This window comes from Trichechus manatus, unplaced genomic scaffold, assembly GCF_000243295.1.
Source record: "Trichechus manatus latirostris isolate Lorelei unplaced genomic scaffold, TriManLat1.0 scaffold00091, whole genome shotgun sequence".
Lineage (NCBI taxonomy): Eukaryota > Metazoa > Chordata > Mammalia > Sirenia > Trichechidae > Trichechus > Trichechus manatus.
Genome location: NW_004444027.1, coordinates 4,485,921 through 4,508,982, shown reverse-complemented (window position 1 = coordinate 4,508,982; position 23,062 = coordinate 4,485,921). Strand labels below are relative to the sequence as shown.

Below are 23,062 nucleotides of genomic sequence, written 5' to 3'. Positions count from 1 at the left end.
GTATATGAAGGCTTAGAATCTAGTTGCAAGAAAAATAGATAAAGGAACTGCAGGTTTCAAACCAGAAAAGACTTAATAAGGATGGGATAACTGTCTTCACAATTCTTGTGGCAAAAACATTTCACTAGCTTGGAGTCGACTTGATGGCACACAACAACAACAACAACAACAACATATGACCCCAAGGGGTAGAATCAGTGGATAGAAAGAAACGTTGTTTGCTGCCTTCGAGTCAGCCTCAACTCATGGCAACCCATGTACAATGGAATGAGATGCTGCCCAGTCCTGTTCCATCCCATGATCAGCTGTGGATTGGACCATTGTGATTCATAGAGTTTTCACTGACTGACTTTCAGAAGTAAATACTAGGCCTTTCTTCCTAGTTCATCTTATTCTGGAAGCTTGTTGTTCAACATCATAGCAATACGCAAGTCTCTGCTGACAAACAGGCAGTGGCTGTGCATAAGGCGTACTCGCCAGGAATCGAGCCCAGGTTCCTGCATAGAAGGCAAGAATTCTACCAACCACCACTGCCCCCACAGAAAGAAACTACAGAGAGACAAATTTCAACTATGAACAGAGTGTGGAATGTTCTAATAGTTAGAACTAACAGAAGGTGGAGGGAGGGGTATAAGCAGAGGTGGATGATAACTTGGCAGGGCGATTTTCTTGGAGATTAAAGTGCTAGGTTAAAATTCTTGTTTTCCATGCAGGAGACCCAGGTTCGATTCCTGGCCAATGTACCTCAAGCACAGCTACCAGCCATCTGTTAGTGGAGGCTTGTGTATTGCTATGATGCTGAACAAATTTCAGCATAGTTTCTAAACTAAGATGGACTAGGAAGAAAGTCTTGGTGATCTACTTCTGATGAAAGCCCTATGGATCACTGTCCCCCACCCTCCCCCCCCCGCCCCCAAATGTGTATTAAAGCCCTGGCTCCTGTATCTGTGGATGTGATCCTGTTTGGAAATAGGATGTTTCTGTTGTTATGCTAATGAGGTCATACCAGAGTAGGGTGGGTCCTAATCACTTCTGAGTTATAAAAAGAGCAGAATAGACACAGAGACACACACTGGGGGAAGGCAGACAATGGAATTAAGCATTTTTCTTTTGTACCCTGATCAGCAAGGATATTAGTGCCTGTCTTAGTCATCTAGTGCTGCTATAACAGAAATACCACAAGTGGGTGGCTTTAACAAACAGAAATTTATTTTCTCAGTTTAGGAGGCTAGAAGTCTGCATTCACAGGGCCCGCTCTAGGGGAAGGCTTTCTCTCTCTGTTGGCTCTGAAGGAAGGTCCTTGTCTCTTCAGCTTCTGCTTTTAGGTCCCTTGGAGATCTCCATGTATCTTGGTATCTATCTTACCCCTTCTCTGCTTCTTCTTGCTTGTTTAATCTTTTATATCTCAAAAGAGATTCACTCAAGATACACCCTACATAATCCTGCCTCATTAACATAACAAAGACAACTCATTCCCAAGTGGGATTATAACCATTATGCATTACGCATTGCCGTTGAGTCAATTCCGACTCATAGCCACTCTACAGGACACAGTAGAACTGTCCCCATAGGGTTTCCAAGGAGCAGCTGGTGGATTTGAACTGCCAGCCTTTTGGTTAGCAGCAGAGCTGTTAACCACTATGCCACCAGGGCTCGAACAGGCATTAAAAAAAAAAAAAAAAAAACCCAAACACGTTGTTGTCAAGTCAATTCTCACTCATAGCGACCCTATAGGACAGAGTAGAACTGCCCCATAGGGTTTCCAAGGAGCAACTACTGGATTCGAACTGCTGACCTTTTGGTTAGCAGCTGAGCTCTTAACCACTATGCCACCAGGGCTCTGCCGTAGACATAGAGATTAGGATTTACAACACATATTTTTGGGGGACACAATTCAATCCACAGCAATGCGATCAACAAAATTCAAATCAATGTCATTTACAAGCCCAGAATGCCCAGGATTACTGACCGACACCAGAAACTAGGAGAGAGGCCCCACAGAAAGAATCAACCTGGCCAAGAGCCTGGTTTGGACTTCTAGCCTCTAGAAGTGTGAGAAAATAAATTTTTGTTCTTTACAACCAAAAAGCAAAAACAAACCCTATGGATCACCACGTCTGATCCCATTGTGCATGAGGTTGCTATGAGTCAGGGGCTGACTCCATGGCAGCTAATAACAGCAACAGCAACAAAGTGCTGGGTTAGGGGAGAAGTTGAGGTGGGACTCCAAGGCCCCATCCAGCTCTATGCACCTCTGAATCTAATCTGAAATGACTTATCTCCTCTGAGTAGCCACCACAAATGTGTTGTGCTTTCAGAAGCATCAATGAAGGATGGTCTTCACATGGCCCAAGTACCCCCACAACCTATTTTCCCCCTTCCCAACTTGAGGTTCTAGAAGAAAACTTTCCTGTCCAAATTTTCTCATTGTTTGAACAAGCTGTGTACCAAGTTTCCTGGTTCTCTTGGCTCCAAGGTTTCCAAGGCAGGATTCCCTCCATGCCTCATTGGCCTTGCCTCCTTCTCTGCCCCATCCCCACTACTAATTTCCATTTCTCTAATGTGCAGACCAAAGTGGGTAAAGCTGTGGACAGTATACAGCTAACAGACAACAAGCATGCCCTAGAAAATACTAGCACCAGGGTTTGCAGTGTACCTGAGTCAGTGCACTACACGAATTCCCAGAAGACACTGGGAGAACAGGTACAGACACACACAGATTATAATTATTAAGATACAAGTCCCCTCCCATTAGTATTGTGAAATAACCTCTCATAACAAACAAAAGGAAACCTCTCCAAGAGGAAAGAATAAGAAGCCACTGGGATGGGTTGTTTGCTGAGAAAGCAAAGAGGGGATTTAGGAGTTTTGGAGGATGCAGAGAAAGGAGGATATCAATGTGAAAGCAGTCTTCACAGGTCCAGAGGGGTCCTTGCTGTGGCATGTGAGCTGGCAGGGAATGGGACCCTGAACTGAGCAGGCGGCTATAAAATAAACACTTTCTGCCTTGAGCCTGGCTGTTGTCTGTTGCTGGCATTCCTTTAGGCAGACTTGTGGAAAAGCACTTGGGCTCTGGATTAAGCCATCTGTGTTTGAATCCCGGCTCATGGCTTACTTGCTATGCTACCTTGGGCAACTTTAACATTTCTAACTGTAAAAGGGGTTAATAATGGTACCGCCCTCCTATAGTTAAGAGGACAACAAAACACCATATATTAAGTTGAACCACATGAAATTGCTGCTGTTAGACATTTTCAACATGCAAAAATGGCAATTTTGTGTGGTTCTGTTAAATACCTAACATAATGGTTATATTAGTATAGTGGTTCCCAAACTTGTCTGCACCATAGAATTACCTCCAGATCTTTTAAAAATTCTAAAGCTCAGATCACATCACAGACCAATTAAATCACAATTTCTGCAGATGGGACACCTCCCCAGGTGATTCTAATGTACAGACAAATTTGGGGACCACTGACTTGGCACAGTACCTGGGATACACAGAAGCATTCAAGTAATGTTAGCCACCTCTACTTTTCATTCAGCTATCATCATTAATTGAGCACCTACTGCATACCAGACTGTAGGCCAAGCCTGCCTCGTGAGGCCAGGGAACGTTTCCAGCAGTGCTCACCTCTTCTCTTTCTCCTCTGCAGTGTCCAGGCCCCGGAGCTCCCCAGATGACCTGAAGGCGCTAACTCTAAACGTGAACCAGCTGAACGAGAGTTTCCGGGACTTGCAGCTGCGGCTGCTGCAGGCTCCGCTGCAGGTGGACCTGACCGAGCACGTGTGGAAGGCGCAGGACGCGCTGCAGAACCACTCGGACTCGCTGCTGGCGCTGGCGGGGGTCGTGCGGCGGCTGGAGGGCATGCTGTGGGGGCTGCACGTGCAGGCGGCGCAGACGGAGCAGGCTGTGGCCCTGCTGCGCGACCACACGGGCCAGCAGAGCGACGCGGCACAGCTGGAGCTCTACCAGCTGCAGGTGGAGAGCAACAGCAGCCAACTGCTGCTGAGGCGCCACGCGGGCCTGCTTGACGGGCTGGCACGCAGGATGGGCCTCCTGGGCGAGGAGCTAGCCGACGTGGGCGGTGCGCTGCGCGGACTCAACCACAGCCTGTCCTATGACGTGGCCCTCCACCACACGCGGCTGCAGGACTTGCAGGTGCTGGTGAGCAACGCCAGCGAGGATACACGCCGCATGCGGCTAGTGCACATGGACATGGAGCTGCAGCTCAAGCAGGAGCTGGCTATGCTCAACGCCGTGACCGAGGATCTGCGCCTCAAGGACTGGGAGCACTCCATTGCGCTGAGGAACATCTCCCTCGTGAAAGGTACTCTCCTGGCCCACCTGAGCCCAGCCTTAAACCTCTCTGCAAGAGGGGACCCTGCCCAGGCCTCTCCCCTGCTGCCCCTCCCCAAGGGCCCAGGGGTCAAAATGTCAAGTGGACTTACCATTGGAAGCCCATACCCCTCTTTTAAGTCTTGCTGTAAGTTTTCTGCACAAATGGCCCTGTGCCCAGTTCCAGGGCCCACACAGGCCTCTCCCCTGGGTAAATCATCCCTAGGGCAAGAGCACACCCAGTTTCCACACCCCTAAGCATGAGAAGAGGCCAAGGGTGGTTAATGGGAGCAGAATAGGCAGAGCTTGGATATGCTGGCTTGAGCATCCAAGAATTTGGGGATACAGGGGTAAGGAAGGGAGTGAGGCTGCAGGCTCAGGTGGGGAACTGGAAGAGGCTCCTCCAGTATTGTCATGTTCCACTGGTGGAACTCTAAGGAGTTCTTGGCCTCCTAGGGTATTTTGAAGATCTATTCATCCAGTAAAAGAAAATATTTTATTAAATAATTCATTAGCTTGATTTATAACTCATAAATATAATGGCAAAAATATGTAGGTCTCTATATGTACTCTTTCCCTGGGCTCCTCAAGTATTAGAGCTTATAGGTCCTACTTCCCTCCCTTCTACCCTGACCCCTGTCCCCTTGCCTATCCCTTCCTGCTACAGCCCATTCTGCACATCACTGTCAGAGGCATCTTTGTGAAATGCCCTTTTCCCACATCACTCCCCTACTCAAAACCCACCATGGCTCCCCGAGGTCTGCCAGATTCATTAAAAACCCCTTAGCCTGATAGTCAGCAATAACAATAATACCATTTTGAGCACTTACTGTGTGTCAGGTTCTCTACCAAGCATTTAAATACAATGTCTTTTAAAAACAGCTCTGTGAGGTAGTAGTGTTGTCCCCATTTTATTCATGAGTGCGCTGAGATTCAGAAAGCTTAAATAACTTGCCCACAGTCACGGGGCTAGGAAATGATGGAACCAGGATTTGGACCCCGGCCTTTCTGCTTCCAAAGCTAGTATGCTTTCCATCACTTTCCTATCCTGGCTTTCCTGCCTTTTCTTTCTCTGTTCGCCTAAGCCAGGGTTGCAAACAGAATTGTCTGAAAGAGCCCATTGAGACGTGTAAATAAGTAAAGTGACCTAGATGTCAGGGTCATGGTAGGGTCTATGGAAATCTGTGGAGCAGCCACTACTCAGCTCCAGCCGATTTTTGCCAGGCTGGAATGTGGGCCCAGGTTGACAAGGTCTTCCCATTTTTCAAGAGAAGGCAGAAACAAAGAATTTTATGGAAATTTTTTAACTGTTTTACTCTGTGGGCCAAACAAGGCACAGCCTTGTATGAATGGTCTGGTCCAGTGGGACACATCTTCCCACTGCCCTGGAAGTATAGCAAGCCATTCCCACTGCTATACCTTTACTCAAGCTGTTCCTCCCAGCTGGAATGCCCTCCTTCTTCCCCTTCCTCATCACCTATCCAAATCCCACTGATCCTTCAACATCTAACTCAAACCCATCTCTGCCAAGAAACCCTTCTGACCTCCTAGATTACTGCAATCTCTTTTCTCTGAGCATCCACATTTACCAGAGCAAAAAGTAGTAATGATGGGGCTTTCCATTTGTATAGTACTTTCTAGTTTACATGGAGACCCTGGTGGTGTAGTGGTTAAGAGCTATGGCTGCTAAGCAAAAGATCGGCAGTTGGAATCCACCAGGTGCTCCTTGGAAACCCTACAGGGCAGTTCTACTCTGTTCTGTAGGGTTGCTATGAGTCGGAATTGATTCGACGGCAACGGGGTTTTTTTTTTTTTTTCTCCTGGTTTACAGAGCACTTTCGCATACATTATTTTGTTTTAAAGTAGGTCCTCATGACAACCTGTGAGGTTGGTTTAAGCAAGTTTTACTATTGAGGGAGGGGTAGAATTCCTGTAGGAGAAAACTGAGTCTCGGAGAGGCTATCTGGCTTACTCAAGGGCACACAGCTGGTAATGATCCAACCCAAAACAGCTTGAATGAGGTATAATTTATATACCATAAAATTCATTCCTTAAAGTGTACAGTTCAATGACTAAATCAGAATTTTTAATTCCAAAGCCTGGTGCTCATTCTACTACCCCACAGTCCATACTGATATATTAATCACTGCATCCCCCAGGACCTAATGATGCAATACCCATAATAGGGACTCAGTAAATGTTCATCGAATAACTGTTAAATCTTGAAATTGGACAATCAAAATCTTCCCCTGCCCAGCCTGGTTTTCTTGTCCTGGGTCACTTTGACCTTTCACATCTCAAAATTCGAAGGATGGTAGTAGGTCTCTTCAAAATCCATGCCCCTGAGATCTTAGCCTTCCCCATCTTCTCTTTTCCTTGACCTCCCCTGCCTATAGCAGTCTGTTCAGATATTTGTTAATAATAGTAGCTTCACTGAATTATGACCTACCGTGTCTACATTTTGTAGACATTTATCCTCTAAATAGATGTTAGGGACAGCTAATCCTCACATGCTGTTAAAAATGTATTATTTATTGTCCCCATTTTACAGATGAGAAACCTGAAGCACAAGAGGTTAAATAACTTCACCACTGTTTTTTGTGCAGTTGGCAAGCAGCAAAGTCAAGATCCAAAAGCTGGTCTGTCTGACTGAGAAATCCATGTTCTCGTCACTGTATTATCCTGCTTCCCAAAGTGAGAAGCAATTGATGTAGAGAGAAGAAAGCATAGTCCCTTGGACTCCATTCTTGCATTCAGAGTCAGTCCTTCCCAGACACTCTCCTTTTCCTTCCTCTTCCAGTCAACAGATGTCTCTAGACCAGACTTTTGAGCTTTTGAGCATCACCATGCTTTCTGCTAATGTGTCCTCCTGGGCTCCACTGAACTTTGACTTGCTAGCTCTTTAATTTCTAAGTCTACTTTCCATGCCTCTAACTGAAACTGCTTTGGGTCACGCATTTGGCAGGTTCTTCCAGTGGAATCTCTGTAGTCTTTATTTGGTTCTTAGTTTCTCACTCTTCCTTTAAACTAAAGTTTCATCTCTGTCCTGCGTAGGCCTGCCTTCCAATCTTTAAGCTTTGATTTCATGATGGACTCCTGGCTTTTTACAGTTGAGCACCACTCGGCCCCTCTAACTCGCAGTATTACCACTGCATCTTATATCTCCTTTTCCCACCTCCCTGTCTCATGGTTGCTAGGTACCTGATTTGTATTATTAAAGAGGCTTCCATTTAACATACCTGATTGTAATTACCATTCAACTTTTGGAGAAGGAGTGTTTTACTGGATAAACTTTCCTATATTTACATACTGCTGTCTGAAATGGCGTTTTTGCCTTAGCTTTGTCAAATTCCTCTCTTAAGGTCCTTAAACACACACACACACACACACACACACACACACACACATGCACACACGCACACACACACACACACGCACACACGCACACACACACACCCTCCCTCCCTCTTCCCTTTCCTGGCTCAGAATCCACAAATACTTAACTAAGCATATTTTTCAAATATGAGCTTATTTATATTATTCTTGAATCTGACCCCAACATGGTTTTCGTTCTCTCACTTTATTATACAATTTTCTGTAAGTTTTGTCTCTAGTTTGTCTTTTGTGTACTTCCACAATGGTGTTTTCTGCTTTGGATTTTCAGCTTCAGTCAGGTCTGTTGAAATCTGTCTGTGGCTTTTTAAAGAGCAGAGAAATTAGATAATCAGGGAGGGAAGGCACACGAGGACGGAGGAAAAGATAGAGAGGGGAGGCATGCCAGGAGGGGGGAAAGGCGTGAGCAAAGGTCTAAAGGTGGAACTTCCTAGGTGATGCAGATAGCACTGTTTGCTACACTGGAGGTTTTACAGAATCATAGAATTTGAGTGGTAATAGATCTCTGAAGTCTTCTAGTCCAGTCTTCCTGTTTTGCAATTGAGGACCCTGAAGCCCAGAGAAGGGAAATGACTTGCCCAAGTCAAATACTGAGTCAGGGCACAGCTAGGGCTAGAGCAAACATCTCTTGATTCATGAGAACATGCTTTCAAACCAAATTTATCTGTGGACTGTTTTTTTGAGGAAAAAACACCATGCAAGAGAGTAGAAAGCCCAGTTCGACAAATATTTACAAAGGGATGGAATAATAGCGTAGGGCCTTGGATTCCAGGGCTCAAAAGTTGGACTATAGCCTCTAGTTAAGAGGGATCCATTGGCAGTTGTAAGTATCTCTGCAAATGGATGTAAAATAGTGTTTCTACTTCACTAAGGCTTGTGAAGGAACCCTGGTGGCACAGTGGTTAAGAGCTCAGCTGCTAAACAAAAGGTCAGTGATTGGAACCCACCAGCTGCTCCACAGGAGAAAGATGTGGCAGTCTGCTTCTGTAAAGATTACAGCCTTAAAAACCCTATGGGGCAGTTCTACTCTATCCTATAGGGTCACTAGGAGTTGGAATCGACCCAATGGCAGCAGATCTTTTTAAGGATCATGAAGCACAGACTGGGCAGAGAGCCCCTGGTTGGTTTGTATCTTGCTCCGTGATTTCATCTTCCATACTTGACTCTCTGCTGGGAAGGGCGTGGAGATTGTGCTGAGAACATTAACAGTGGCACCCCAGCTGTGCCCACTACCCCCTTTGCCCTTTAAGGCTCAGAGAAAAGCATGCTGGCCTTGGAGGCAGGAGACCATGGATGGGGCAATCATGGTACCTTTTTGGGCCCGAGTCTCCTCAGCTGTGAAATGGGGCTGGTAATCCCTGCCCCGTCCATATTCTCAGGGCCGTGGAGGGAATGCCTTGAATGATGAAAGTGAGGAGCTCTCAAAACTGCAAAGGTAATGGCTAAGGAGAGCTCAAGGCCCTGTGACATCCATGAAATGGAAGTAGAGAGTCTGTCCCAGAGCAATTACTTGAGGGACTCCACCTCTGTCAGCCACCTGGGATTAGTATGGCCCTGAGGGTAGTGTTTACGTTGAGTTTGGTCCCTGTTGGGCTAGCTTCAGGCCTGGTTCATCAGCTGTCATGATCATTTGTTCTTGGCGGGTCACTCCCCTGATTCCAGTGCAGGCAGATTCCCTGACCCCATCACTTGTTCCAGGATCCTGGGAAAACACAAGAGCATTGTTGTTCCCTCCCTGTTGGCTGGACCCCAGAAAAACTCTTGTATTTCTCCCAAATGTTCAGTCACATATCTTTAGTTCTATTCAGAAGATGCTTTCAGCTGGAGCATCTTTCAGGCATCCCAGGCAGGGGCAGACCTGCACTGGGAGGGCGTGGGGGTATGGGCAAGGCTGGTGAATGGGCTCTGATGGGGGCTCTGAGAGGGGAATCTGGGCACAGGCCAGGAATGGTTCTCTCCCCCTCCTTCTTCTCCCCAGGCCCTCTGAGCTCTGAGGGAGGCAGACCAGGAAAGAGAATCTGGCACAGTGGACAGGAAGTGATGGAGGGGGCGCTGGAGCTATTTCCACTGTTGAGGAGAAATAGGGCACCTTCAGGGAGTGGACCCTGTTCCTGCTTGTTCCATTCTCTATCCATGCTCTGGCCTGCTCAAGCGATGGGAAGGACGAGAAGTGAAAAAGCTTAGCTGGGTATGAGTGGGAGGAACTGATACCATAACAACTTGTACTATCACCCAGATGCCATTCTTTAAATCCCTCCTGTGTGCCAAGTGCCGTGTGAGGCACAGGGCCACAGAGCTAGACTCCAGCCCTACAGGTAGGCCTGTCCTTCTTGGTAATCACAGTCCAAGGCGGGTGGCAGCACCCGGCAAGTGGGATGGGGCACAATGATCTCTGAGGCTCCTTCCAGAGCTGAGATTTCAGGGCTGTATTGGTGGTGCCCTAAGAGATCAGAAGGGGAACATGAAGATGAGCACAAGGGCTGGGGCAGCAGGCCTTAGTTAGACTGGACTCATAGAAAGGAAAGGATTTAGCTCATGTTTGGAAACACTATAAGGAGAACCTTTTTGCTGAGGTGGAGAAGAATTTGTGCCAGGAAACATCAACCAGTAAGTTTGTAGGAGGGCTCAGGTTAAGCATGATTTGCAGGGGTGTCTGACAAGAGAGGACTGTGGCCTGTCATGCAGTGAGGGGCTGTGGAAGGCTCTGAGCTCATTTGGTGGTTTGATGTTTTGGAGAGATTGATCAGACAACAACGCACACAATGAGTTGGAAAGGGAGACCAAAGACAAAGAGGACCTCGTAAAGGCCAGAAGCGAGGCAGTAAGGACCCTGCTGAGGTGGCAGTGAGGAAGGAGGTAGAGACATGACAAGGGAATCGCTGACAAGCCTCCATGGATAATAGGGTGTGGGGCGGGGGACAAAGGAAAGGGAGGAATCAAAGATGGCCTCAAGATTTCTAGCCTGAGAAAACAACAATCCTGATAAACATTATGAAAAGTCAGATCCAAGAGTGCATTACAATGATTATAAGAAGCGTTTAGTCCCCAGAGCACCAGTCAGCCTGGCCTCATGACACTCAGACTGGCCAAAATGTTAGGCTCTTTTGATTCTTCTGGGCCAGCCCTCCCTAAGGATGAGAGTAAAGCTTGGAAACCAGCATCCACCTTCCTGTTCATTCTGACTTTTTCCCATTTAATCCCTAATGAAGGCCCTCACAATGAGGTCCCTGGGTGGTACAAACAGTTTGTGCTCAACTACTAACCTAAAGGTTGATGGTTTGAACACACCCAGTGGCACCACAGAAGAAAGGCCTAGTGATCTGCTTCCATAAAGATTACAGCCTAGAAAACCCTATGGAATAGTTCTACTCTGTAACACATGGGGTTGCCATGAGTCAAAATCAATTCGACATCAACGGGCTTGTCTTGGGCAAAGCCCTCCTTACAAACTGCTTATTGTGTTTTTTAAAGTTGTATCAATGTGTAAAAAATTTTTTTTTAGACCTGCCTTTTCCCAGATGACCAATCCTAGCCTGGCACTTTAAAAGAATCACAAGTAGTAATCTTATAGTAGCTCTGATGAAAAGTAAGGTAGAAATGGGTCAGGAATGGCCTTAACACTCAAAGGTTTACAAAGCTCTTTTTTACATCCAGTATGTCATTTAATCCATTAACTCCTCACTGCCACTGCTTGGAGCCCTGGTGGTGCAGTGGTTAAGAGCTATGGTGAGCTATTGCTACTAACCAAAAGGCTGGCAGTTCAAATCTACCAGCTGTTCCTTGGAAACCCTATGGGGCGGTTCTACTCTGTCCTATAGGGTTGCTATGAGTTGCAATTGACTCGACGGCAGGAGGTTTGGGTTTTTGTTTTTGTTTGTTTGTTTGTTTTTTAACCACTGCTTGAGGAAGGAATTTTTACCTCCATTTTATAGAACCAGGATCTGAACCCAAGATGCTCCACCCCAACCCCCCAAATTATCTCTGCACCCTGAAGTTCTTCCCTAGCACTTGAAGTTCCATTCAAGTCATTCCACTGTTAGCATTCTCCCTTTTTGAGAATTATTCCTGGAAGGATCCATACACGGAGTCTCACTCCCATCAACACAAATAGAAGAAGTGGAAGTGTGAGATCCATTGCATCCATAACCAGCTCAATTCCTGAAGCACTGGGTGCCCTATGGAAAGGGCTTGAGGGGGTGAGTGAAGTGTGAGAAGGGGGTAGGTGCACCAATGGGGAGTTCTAGTCTAGCCGCAGAGCTTGACTGGATGCAGAGATGTAGGCACCTTTCTTGGTTACATTTTCTGCAAGCTTGACCCTAGTAGATTATTGCTGGAATGAAAGTTGTGAAGCTCATTTGTTAATGATGGCTTTCATTTGTTGTGTAATCTTAGGTTGTTCCAAACAGATCCTGAGCCTCAATCCTGTCTTCCAAGACCTGGGATGAGTATGGCCAGTCTTACTTTGCTTTTCTTTACAGAAAAGAGGACAATGGCTACAAACCCTAGTCCTCCTTAAATGATTTATATAATTTGTGAATTTTAAAATTGTTGATTACTTTTCTCTGTGACTGTGCCGTGGAATTATAAAACAGCTGTCAACTTTGGTTAGGGTCTGAGGACAGTGCCAATTTTTGGAATGTATCAGTACATCTCGATCTTGGCTGCATGGTTGTTTTTTATGTCTTAACCCCCTCTGATCTCATATAGTTGTTCATTCATCTAATATTTATTGTGAGACATTATTGCTATGCTGTGACTATACAGTTTTGGCATTTTTCTTGATCCTTTTTTTTCTCTCACAAGGCAACTTGACAAGTAGAATCAAGAGTCGAGAATTTGGATTCTGGTTCTTCAGAGCAGATGAAAAGAAAAACAGGTTGCTGTCAAGTTGACCCTGATGGTGACCCCATGTGTGCCACTGTACCACTGTGCTCCATAGGGTTTTCAGTGCTGATTTTTCAGAAGTAGATTGCCAGGCCTTTCTTCTGAGGAACTTCTGGGTGGGCTCGAACCTCCAACCTTTCATTTAGCAGCCAAGTGCTTGTAGTCCTTGTTCCAGGGAGCTGGCAATTTTGTTAAGAAAGAGAGTACACCTACACCTATGACTACAGGGTGAGGCAGAGTGAGATACATGTCAAGTGGTACAGAGTGCATGAGTTCAAACAGATTGTGCCCACTTCAGTAGGAATAATCTGTCAGAGACGTTTTCACCGTGATGAAGGTGGCAATGAGCAGGTCTCAGGTGGTGGGTGGTGGTAGAAGACCGACAGAAAGGGCTCCCCAGCTCACAGGCATGGGCACAGCAGGTGCAGTGGTGCAGTGGCCAGAAGGTACAGCGTGTTCTGGGAATAGCGAACCGTCTAGCTTGGTAGGTGTGGCAGAGTGGCCTGGGCCCAGACAGACCTGGGTTGAAATAGTATCTCATTCACTTGTTAGTTAACTGTGTGACCTCAGACAAGTAATTTCAACATATGGTGTTGTGGGGACTAAATAAAATCATGTATGCTAAAACACCTTCTACACCACAAAGGCCCCACTCAGGAGCAATGAGAACCCCAGTCTTCCATCCAGGTACTCAAGCCAGAAATCGGAACATTATCCTGGCCTCCTTACTCGCCTTCACCAATGTTTAGCCAAGTTCTGGCTACAGCTTTTGAATGGGTCACTTACTTGCCTCCTGACTACCATTGCCTAATTCAGACTCCATCATCTCTCACTTGGATTGCAGCCTCCTCACTGGTCTTCCTGCTTCTGGCCTACCCCCCACCCGACCCCCCTATCCCCTCATTCCAATCCATTTTCCACACCACAGACAGAGTGGTCTTTCTCATGTGCAGATCTGACCATGTTCTTCTCTCAGACCTTTCCTGTGGCTTCTGGTGCCCTCAGGGTAAGGTCCAACATTTAGGCCTGCTCTTCAATACCCTTTACTTTCTAACCCCAGTGAGCCCCCCAGCTTCATAACCCATCATATCTTACATGTCAGTTTCTTACCTTTAAGCCCTTATAGGGATTGTTCCCTCAGACTGTTGTTGCTGGGTGCTGTCGAGTTGATTCCGGACTCATAGTGACCCCATGTGATGGAGTAGAACTACCCCATAGGGCTTACTTGGCTATAATCTTTACAGAAGCAATTTGCCAGGTCTTTTTCCCACAGAGCAGCTGGGTGCGTTCAAACAGCCAACCTTTCAGTTAGCAGTCATTGTACCACCAGGGCTTCTTCACCCCTTGGCTATCTTCTAGCTATCCTTAGACTTCAGTTTGGATATTACTTCTTCCAGGAAGCCTTCCCTGATCTCCCAAGACTGGGTTAGGTGGTGTTCTATGTGTTTCCACAGCATAATGCTAACCCTTCCTCTCTTAAGAGAGGGATTTTTGTTTCCTCTGCAGACCTCCTATTCCAGAAAGCAACCTCCTAACCTTGGTACTATTTGTAACCCTTTCAGGACCACCGGGACCCAAAGGTGATCAGGGGGATGAAGGGAAGGGAGGCGAGCCTGGAATACCTGGATTACCTGGACTTCGAGGTAATGGGGATGCCAGGAATGGGAAGGGCTGGGAGCCACAAGCATATCCTGCACTAGATTCAGAATACTATGGAAACAAAAACTTTGGACTCTGGAACAGATAGATCCATCTTAGGAGGGAAAAGAAATAATTCAGTCAGCCCTTCTGTGAGGTCCTCCTCCAGCCATTTGAGTTTAACATTGAAGAAATAACTACTAAGGGACAGGTTTTCTCCACATCTCAAAAGAAAGCCAAAGAAAACCAACTAACATTCAAGGCAGAAAAACACAATTAGTCAATTAATTAAGAGTGCTCTGCTTTGCAGAGATAACTATGGACTTAGGTGAGGCCTCTTGGAGCCCAGTGCTCTTATTCAGTGAAAGCATTTGTTGACTCTGGCTCTCCATAGTGAAATGTGGGCCTGTGGCCATGAGGTCTCCTCCTGGCCTGGAGCCCTGGGGCTCTTCAGGCAGCAGGCCATCCATCCCATCTACTGACCTTGCTAACTCCCTCCCTCCTCCTCAGCCTTCACTCCCCTTGGCTATACGTCCCTGTGTTTAGGAAAATAATGAGTGCAAGGGACCTTATTGGGTTTTTTTCTTAAATCTGATTGGAGCCATTTACATCTTCCTTCTACTCACTAGTGACCTTCACCGTCTCCCCTATCTGTAAGTACCAGTAAGCCCTTTTTATCCAGCATGATGAAGCCAACTGACCTTGAGCTTTCACTTCAGGAAGACCTGGCCTCAGATCCTGTTTCTAACACCCTTTGCTGTGTGATCTTGGGCAGGTTATTTAACCTCTCTGTGCCTCAGTTTCCTCATCTGTGGCACAGACGAAATAATATTGACCTCAAAGTTTGTTGTGAAGATTAAATAATTTTTGAAAAGCATCCAGAACAATGCTTGGCACACAAAAAATGCTCAAAAATTGTTTGCTGAATCTAAATCTCCTGCATAGCTAGATGTGAAGGGACAGCTCCCAAATAGGGTTGGCACCACAACTATCACTCACAATCGAGTTAGACCTTTCAGGGGGAGGGGCTCTGAGCCTAACTGGATAAAAGGTGCTGATGGTGAAGGTTTGAGCTGACCTTTTTGACACTGCATCTTTAACTTAAGTGACAGAAGAATCAGGAAGCAGAGGTTATGGGAGAGTCTGTGGTTGAGATATATCATTGAACCAGAAGACAACTCTAAGGTCTTTTCCTGTCTGAGTCTGTGGTTCCACCATTTGTCTCTTTTCTCCCCAGGTCTGCCAGGGGAGAGAGGAACCCCAGGACTGCCTGGCCCAAAGGGCGATGATGGGATGCTGGGGGCCACAGGACCGATGGGCATGCGTGGGTTCAAAGGTAACAATGAATCTCCGTGTACCCACAGCCTTGCTCACTGGTAGCCCCTGGGAAACAGCCTGGGCATTGGAACAGGTTGATGGGGTTCTAATGCTGGCTCTTCCACTGACCAGCTGAGTGCCTTTGGGCAAGCTACTTCATCTCTTTAAGCATCAGTTTCTTCATCTAAAAACTAGAAATCTTCATAATACTTAACATAGATCATGGGGGTGGGAGGATTGTTGTTGGTGTAGTTAGGTTTCCAATCCCTTAAGTTGATTCCGACTCATAGCGACCCCAAGTGACAGAGTAGAACTGCCCCATAGGGTTTTCTTGGCTGTAATCTTTACAGGAGCAGATCTCCAGGTCTTTTTTCCCATGGAGCTGCTGGGTGGCTTTGGTTCACAGTTGAGCACTTAACTGTTTGTACCACCAGGGCTCCTTGTCATAAGGATTGAGGCATATATATGTGAAAATGCTTTGTAAAGTCTAAGGCACTGCATAAATACAAGGAAGCATCACCACTGGTTTTACCCCAGGATTGTAACCAGGGAAAGCCAGGAGAATGGGCTTGCAGGAAAAACACAGGTGGCACAACTCCAGGCTGATAGACCCAGTACAGCCTACCTTCTCTCCAATACTGCTACAGTCTTAACATTCTCTAATATTCTTCTTTTTTTTCCTCCCACGTATTTTGAACTTCAGTTCTCAGGTTTACATTGCCGACAATGTTTCTTCTGATTTTTTTCTTCCTGTTGATGTGTAACTTCCTTAACTTTAACTTCCTTTCTCGTTTTTAGGAGGACCTAATTTATAGGCCCTCTCTTTTCATGTTCCTTTCAAAAGTGTCTAGACCTCCTAACATCTTTTCAGATAAGCTTCCCTACATTTACATACTGCTGTCTAAAGTGGTCTCTTCGTCTTGGATCTCTAGGACATTTTATTCTACTTTCTGCTTGGTGATTAACACGCTGAGGTTTTCCCTTCTTTCATGATGCACTTTTTAAAAAATTGATTTTAAAACAGATTATAAAAGCAGTAAATGCTTGTTGAAAGAAAATTAAATAGTACAGAAGTGAGTAAAGTAAAAAATGAGAGTTCCCTCCCCTTTTGCCCCTTAGCGCTTACTCCTTGGAATAACTACTATAAACACTTTGGAGTGTATCCTGCCAGATCTTTTTCTAAGCACATACATATATGCATATATGTGTACATATCTGCCTTTATTTTTTTAAAACTTGGATTACACTAGGCATTCAGCCCTGTAACTTACTGAGTTGTCTTTTCACTGGACAATATGTGATTTGCAGTTATCTTTCTGGAAGTACTTGGAATAGAATTCCCTGCTCATTTTAATGCCCATTGGGTGGTGTCAGAGCCTTCTCCTTCTTTGTACGATGAGAAACGAGCCAGGAAAAGTGCTCTGTTCTTTTAACCATCTCCTATAAAGGAAATTCCACAATTCCCTGGGAAAATCTCTCTCGTGTTTTATAGCCTCTACCACTGGGAGATCTGCCTGACATATAACCTGTCTTGCTCCTTAGACAATTGAAGCCTTTTTTTTTTCCTCACTGTGCTTCAGTGTGGGTTTCTAAAACCTTGACTATTTAATAAGAAGATCTTCGCTTTTTTCTTCTTCTAGCTGAATACCACATGTTCTCTTAGTCTGTGCTGGTAGGTGCTGCCCGTCACTGCTTTAATATAGGAGGGAATTAAACTTTCTCAGCTGGGCCCCCTCCTCTTTCCCCAGGTGACCAGAACCTGCAACATAATTGGTGATGCTTGTATCTTCCCTGCCATGCCATGCCCCCCAAGAGCTGCTGGCTCTGGCCTGAGGGTGCCCCTTGGCTTAGGTCAGCAGGTCTCTTGCAGATAACATTTTATTCACAAATAGCCTTTATTTCCATCTCTAATGCCAGTTTTCCTCCTCTGTTTCAGGTGATCGAGGCCAAAAAGGAGAGAAAGGAGAGAGAGGAGACAGAGCAGGGGATGCCAGTAAGGAAATTCTGTTGGTGTCCCTGGATACTGTGTCAGCACAGGTGTAGCTGTTGCCCAAGCAGCCACGCAAGATTAGGGGCCTGGAAACTGGAGCGGTTGTAGGCAGGGGCGGATTACCCAATAAGCAGGGTAAGCATGCCCTTACTTGTGCTTGCTTACTAGTCTGTAGTGAACAGTTTCACATGGTTTTCACATCTTTGATGTGAAATATGTGAAACTGTCCACTATAGTTTAGTAAGTAAGCACAAATAAAGCCATGCTTACCTTGCTTACTGGGTAATCCGTCCCTGTTAGGGATTGTAAATTTGAAAAGGGGCTTTGATTCTGTAGAAAGATGCTGTGGGGTTGGAAGAGAAACAGATGCCAGCCATACCTAGAAGCAGAATCTTTGATGAGGTGAAAAAATGTGAAATTGGTCACTATAGATTAGTGTAAGTAAGCACAAGTAAGCCTGTGCTTACCTTGCTTATTGGGTAATCCACCCCTGGCCATGGGCCAGGGTTCAAGTATCATAGAAGCCTCCCTATCTACCTCAAGGCTCTGCAGCTCTGGGGCACAGACTGTTTCTACATGTGGTGTTAGCCTAGAGGTTGTGTGGGTGAATCTGGAGGCAGCCAGCCGAGGCTCCCTGCTGGCTGCCTCACTAGCTATCTGTGTAGTCTCTGTGCCTCAGTATTGGTAATCTATGAAACGAAGATAATAAGAGTTCCAAGTCCAAAGGGTCATTGTGATAATTAAATGCTTAATCCAATGTAAAGCACTTATTGCAGTCCCTGGGCACCTGGTTAGTATTCAATAAATGTTATTACTACCCTGCATAATACCCAATTCAGACATACTTTCTTAAAATCATCGGAGATTTGCTAAAATTCTCTTACTTATTAATGGAGCCCTGGTGGCACAGTGGTTAAGAGCTTGGCTGCTAACAAAAAGGTAAGCAGTTTGAATCCACCAGCCCTCCCTGGAAACCCTGTGAGGCAGTTCTACTTTGTCCTATAGGGGCGCTATGAGTCAGAATCAACTCAACAGCAACAGGTATTTTGGAAACCCTGGTGGTGCAGTGGTTAAGAGCTACAGCTGCTAACCAAAAGGTCGGCAGTTCGAATCTACCAGGCACTCCTTGGAAACTCTATGGAGTAGTTCTACTCTGTCCTATAGGGTTGCTATGAGTCGTAATCGACTCGACGGCAATGGGTTTGGTTTATTTGGTTTTGACTTATTAAAATGTATTATTTCCATGGGTGCTTTCATGGAGAAAAGTGCAGAGACAAAGGAGAATCGAGAAGCCTGCAGTAAGAGATGGTACCACTCTGTTTTCCTCGTTTGCTACTAATCAAGCAGTGAGGCTAGAGATCTCATTATTTGGCAGACAACTAAGTATAAGAAGGGGCATCCTTCTGACAAGAGTCCTTTCTCAAATGTTTACAAGGGAAGCCAGCTTATCTAGTTATACCACTCTTCTCTGAGGTTTATTTTTCCCCCAAAGGGCAATGTGTAAAATCTTGGAGAGATTTCCGGAGAAGGTTGAATTGATATTCCTAGCCAACTTTCAAAAAATACCAGCATGTAGTAATTGTTGGACTCTGAAATGCTGCCATTGTGTGCGAGCATAAGCAGATTATTCTCGTCTGGGGCATCTGGGCTCCACTCTTGGCTCTGCGGAGACTCAGCCGGGGGAGAGAGGGCCTGCGTTCTAGGTTTGCTGTAGAAACTCAAGGACAAATACCACTGGAGATTCACAAGCGGAACCCAGACTGGTGGTTTCCCTAAGGGTGATCCTCCTTGGTTTTAGTAGGTCCTTAAAATGATACTTTCCTCCCAGTCAGTGCAGGACCAGTGTGCGGTAGGGCTGAGCAGCAGAAGTGGGGTGGGGTGAGGAGGTGGGTAGTAAGGACCAAAGTAGATAAGAAGCCTGGCCCTTTTCCTTCTCCACAGCCCAGCCCAACTGAAGGGTCTGCTTTCCCCCTTCTCGCTGGCTTCTGCCCTGAACCAGCTGACCTCCCTCCTGAAAAGGACCCTTTCCCAAGATCTCAGACTCCAGCTATGACACTTTAGCTCACCTCCTATGCCTCTGCCCTTCCCTTCCCTAGGGCAGTGGTTACAAGGATCAAATAAGGAAAATGTATGTGACAGCACTTTGTGAAGACTAAAGTGATAGAAATACAGGAGGAGAACCATGGGAATTCCTTGGCTTACCCTGGACTCCTCATGCCCACCTCACCTTCAGTGTTATAATCTACAAAGCAGTTTATGTTCTTCACAGTTTTTCTAGTGTTATTTAGAGTCCCTTTCAAGAGCAGCCAAGGGCTTAATTGGGAGTATACTAGCCAGATGAGGAGATCTGGTGGACCCTGATGGGAGCCAAAAAGAAAGAGTTTTGAAGGAAAATGAAGGAGGTCGGATATTATTTATGACTTCTGTGACAGATCTATGTCACATCTGTAGTGAGCTGGATGTTAAAGGTTGCTTTAGCAGTGCTGCTTTCTTCTACTCTGTTGACTGGTTTCTGACAGAATGCTGCCAAGGTAGCTAAGAAGGATCGTGACATTTAGCTCTGTGAAATAAATAAATCCTGATGGGGGTGAGGAGGAAGGGAGGAACTATGGAAAGATGACCTTTGAAAAGAGATCAGAAATGCTGCCCGCATACCAGAGGGGTCCTTGTCAGGAAGTCTTTGGCAGCTGTTCCTGAGAGGAGTAAGTCCGAGAGTAGCAGAACCTGGAGAAAGGCAGGGGTTGTTTGTGAGAGTCACCATGAATGTGAAGGATACTTTTGTGGCTGTTTACCTTGCTGCTTGGACTGAGCTGGCTGGGTCTGTGCTTGGATTGGTGCCGGAGGCTAGGGGCAGGGAGCAAGGCAGGCAGTGGGGGAGGGGGAACCAGAGGCACAGTAGTGTGGGGCTCCCCCAGGGATAGGGTAGGGAGCAGTGGGGGGAAGGGCACCTAATCCACTTGGCCTTGGAACCTACTGACTGCACACCAACAGACTGACGTCAGTTCTGGATGGCTGTTCCTCAGGGACTGAAGGCTTTCTTTCCTGCCCAGAAGAGGTTACACCCTCACTGGAGCCCAAAGCTCAGACAACAGCTCTTGCACAAAGTGCTAAGCTTTTCCTTCCTGTCCCCTGACAAGACCCAAAAAATGGTCTGTGTGTGTGATGGAACTGGAAGATGAGCTGGCTCAGCAAAGAGAGCTCTGTCGACGGGGCTTTATGCAACATGAGGAGGAGGAGGAACATGGGATAGATACAGGAACTGTAGAATAACAAAACTAGAAGGTCATCCATCCATCTCCTCATCGTCAGGGGTCCAGTGAGGAGAACAGACTTTCCCAAGTTATTAGGCAATGACAGAGCTGGAGCTAAAAACTCAGGCCTCTGACTTCCCTAATTCTGGAATGAGAGCGTAGGCCCTGGTCTTGGAGAGTAGGATTGGGCTTCTTCTCTAGGATGCCTTAAAACCAAGGCTTCAAACGGGTTCATTCTGGTTAAAATCCCTGCTGAGAATTTGCATTTTCATCCCAGATATACTGAATCAGAATCTACATTTTAACAAGATCCCCAGGTGATTCTTTTGTATAATATGTTTTGAGAACCACTGACCTACTAGTGGTTCTCAGAATTTGTCCCTAACCAGCATCATGAGCCTGGGAACTTGTTAGAAATGCAAATTCTCAGCAGGGGTTCAACAAAGCCCTGCTGAAAACTCTTGGTGATTTTCCCACCAGTATCTCTAGAAACTGACTTCAGGGCCTCAGGCTGAAGAGGCACCACTGAAGTGATTCCGTGCTGGGGTCTGTTCCTGTTCCAAGGCAGGGGTTGCCTTCCCACGGCCTCCACTCCCTCACCTGCCTCTGACCAAGCCAACACCAAGCTATATTCAGCCTCCTGTTATGTTTCCAAGGATCTTCAGTCCCAGAGGCATTAACTGTATCCCTGAGACTGAGGCTCTGAGGAAGGAGCCAGGGATCATCTTTCATAAAAGTGTGGAAATGCTGACTAACACTGAGTGCCCACTTCTGGGGGTTTCTTAGTCATTCCCCAGGGCAAGGGCAGCCCCAGCATAGGATTTAATGGATGGGAAGAAGGAGAAGAAGGATTTCTCAACACTAGAGCTCTACCCTCCTCCAAAACTGAATACTGTGGAGCAGGAGCTGTTAACCAGGCTGGTTTCTGGTAACCCAGTTTTTGCCTGAGGCAATGGAGCTTTTAGGAGTTGCTGGGTCACACAAACAGTTAAGCACTTGGCTACTAGCCGGGAAGGTTGACAGTTCAAACCCACTCAGAGGTGCCTTGGAAGACAGGCCTAGCAATCTGCTTCTGAAAGGTCACAGCCTTGAAAACTCTATGGAGTGTAGTTCTACTCTGCACACATGTGGTCATCATGAGTAGGAAACGACTTGAAACAACAACAACATGGAGCCTTTACCAACACCTCCTAAATGTGTACTTTTAACAGCAAAAACCTAATGTTCCAGAAGGTGGAGATGTTACTCCATTAAAGGGATTGGTGAGAAAAACAGACACCCCTCACTTGAAAAGAATAAGAAGTTGGGGACTTCCCTTTGAAGAGTACGTTACACAGAACACTTCTAGTGAGCCATGTTTTGAGTCAGTATTAAAATATTTTTCAGAACAAAATCTCACAATTGTTTACCCATGTTTTTATCTGGAGTCATAGAATTTTAGAGTTGCATGGAGTCTTAGATCAACTCCCCTCATATCCCAACCCCACCCTGCCAGTTCACTGAAGATGAACCAAAGTCACCTGGCTTAGGTCAGTGGCCAAATTGGGTCTAGAATCCAGATCTCCTGATTTCTGCTTGGTGGTAAGTAAAGATTTTTCAGGTAAGGGCAGTATCAGTCATTCAGCTCCATGTTTGACTATTGGGAGTTTGACCAGGAAAAAAAAAAAAAAAAGTTACATATACACATCTCAAAACATAAAGGCATTTGTTTTACCCTAGAATATTGTCTATTTGCAGAAAAAGTAAATAGTATTGCAACTAGGGGGGTAGGTAAAGGATTTAGTTTTGTTTAAGTCCCATAGCATGAATTCAAAGCAGGATGTAAGTTCAGACTATTTGGAAAAACTTCCCTCAATTTGGTTTCACATGGAAAAAACATGCAGAGTGACACAGAGGTAAACTCTAAGCCAATATTTGCTGATAGTTATCATTGGCATTTCAAAAAAATTTGAAAAAGTTTTATCACCTTGTGCATGTTTTCAATATTTAGGGAAGTAAGTTTAGGAGAGGGCAGCCCAGTGGGCACTCCAGCATGCAGTATAATCTCAAAATAAAATTATCAGAGGAGATGGTGGTTAGACAGTTTTTTCCATAGCTGCTGAGATGTTTCTCTGTTTTAGAATAAGGGGTGTAAAGCCAGTCCTTTGGAGTCAGTGACTTTGGAGTCACACCTGTGCCTAGAGTTGGCTGTACTAGGTACACTAGGAAATCTGTTTAGGATAATGTAGTACCAGAAAACCAAAAAGCCTG

General features: G+C 45.8%; 1 protein-coding gene across 1 annotated transcript in view; it reads left to right on the top strand.

Moving 5' to 3' along the window:
• SCARA5 (scavenger receptor class A member 5) overlaps positions 1-23,062 on the top strand; it is a 136,902-nt gene that overhangs the window by 84,925 nt on the left and 28,915 nt on the right. The window contains exons 3-6 of the mRNA XM_004382184.2: positions 3,657-4,331; positions 14,179-14,259; positions 15,492-15,590; positions 17,508-17,564. Coding sequence (XP_004382241.1) covers positions 3,657-4,331; positions 14,179-14,259; positions 15,492-15,590; positions 17,508-17,564 — 912 coding nt within the window. The remainder of the gene's footprint in view (positions 1-3,656; positions 4,332-14,178; positions 14,260-15,491; positions 15,591-17,507; positions 17,565-23,062) is intronic.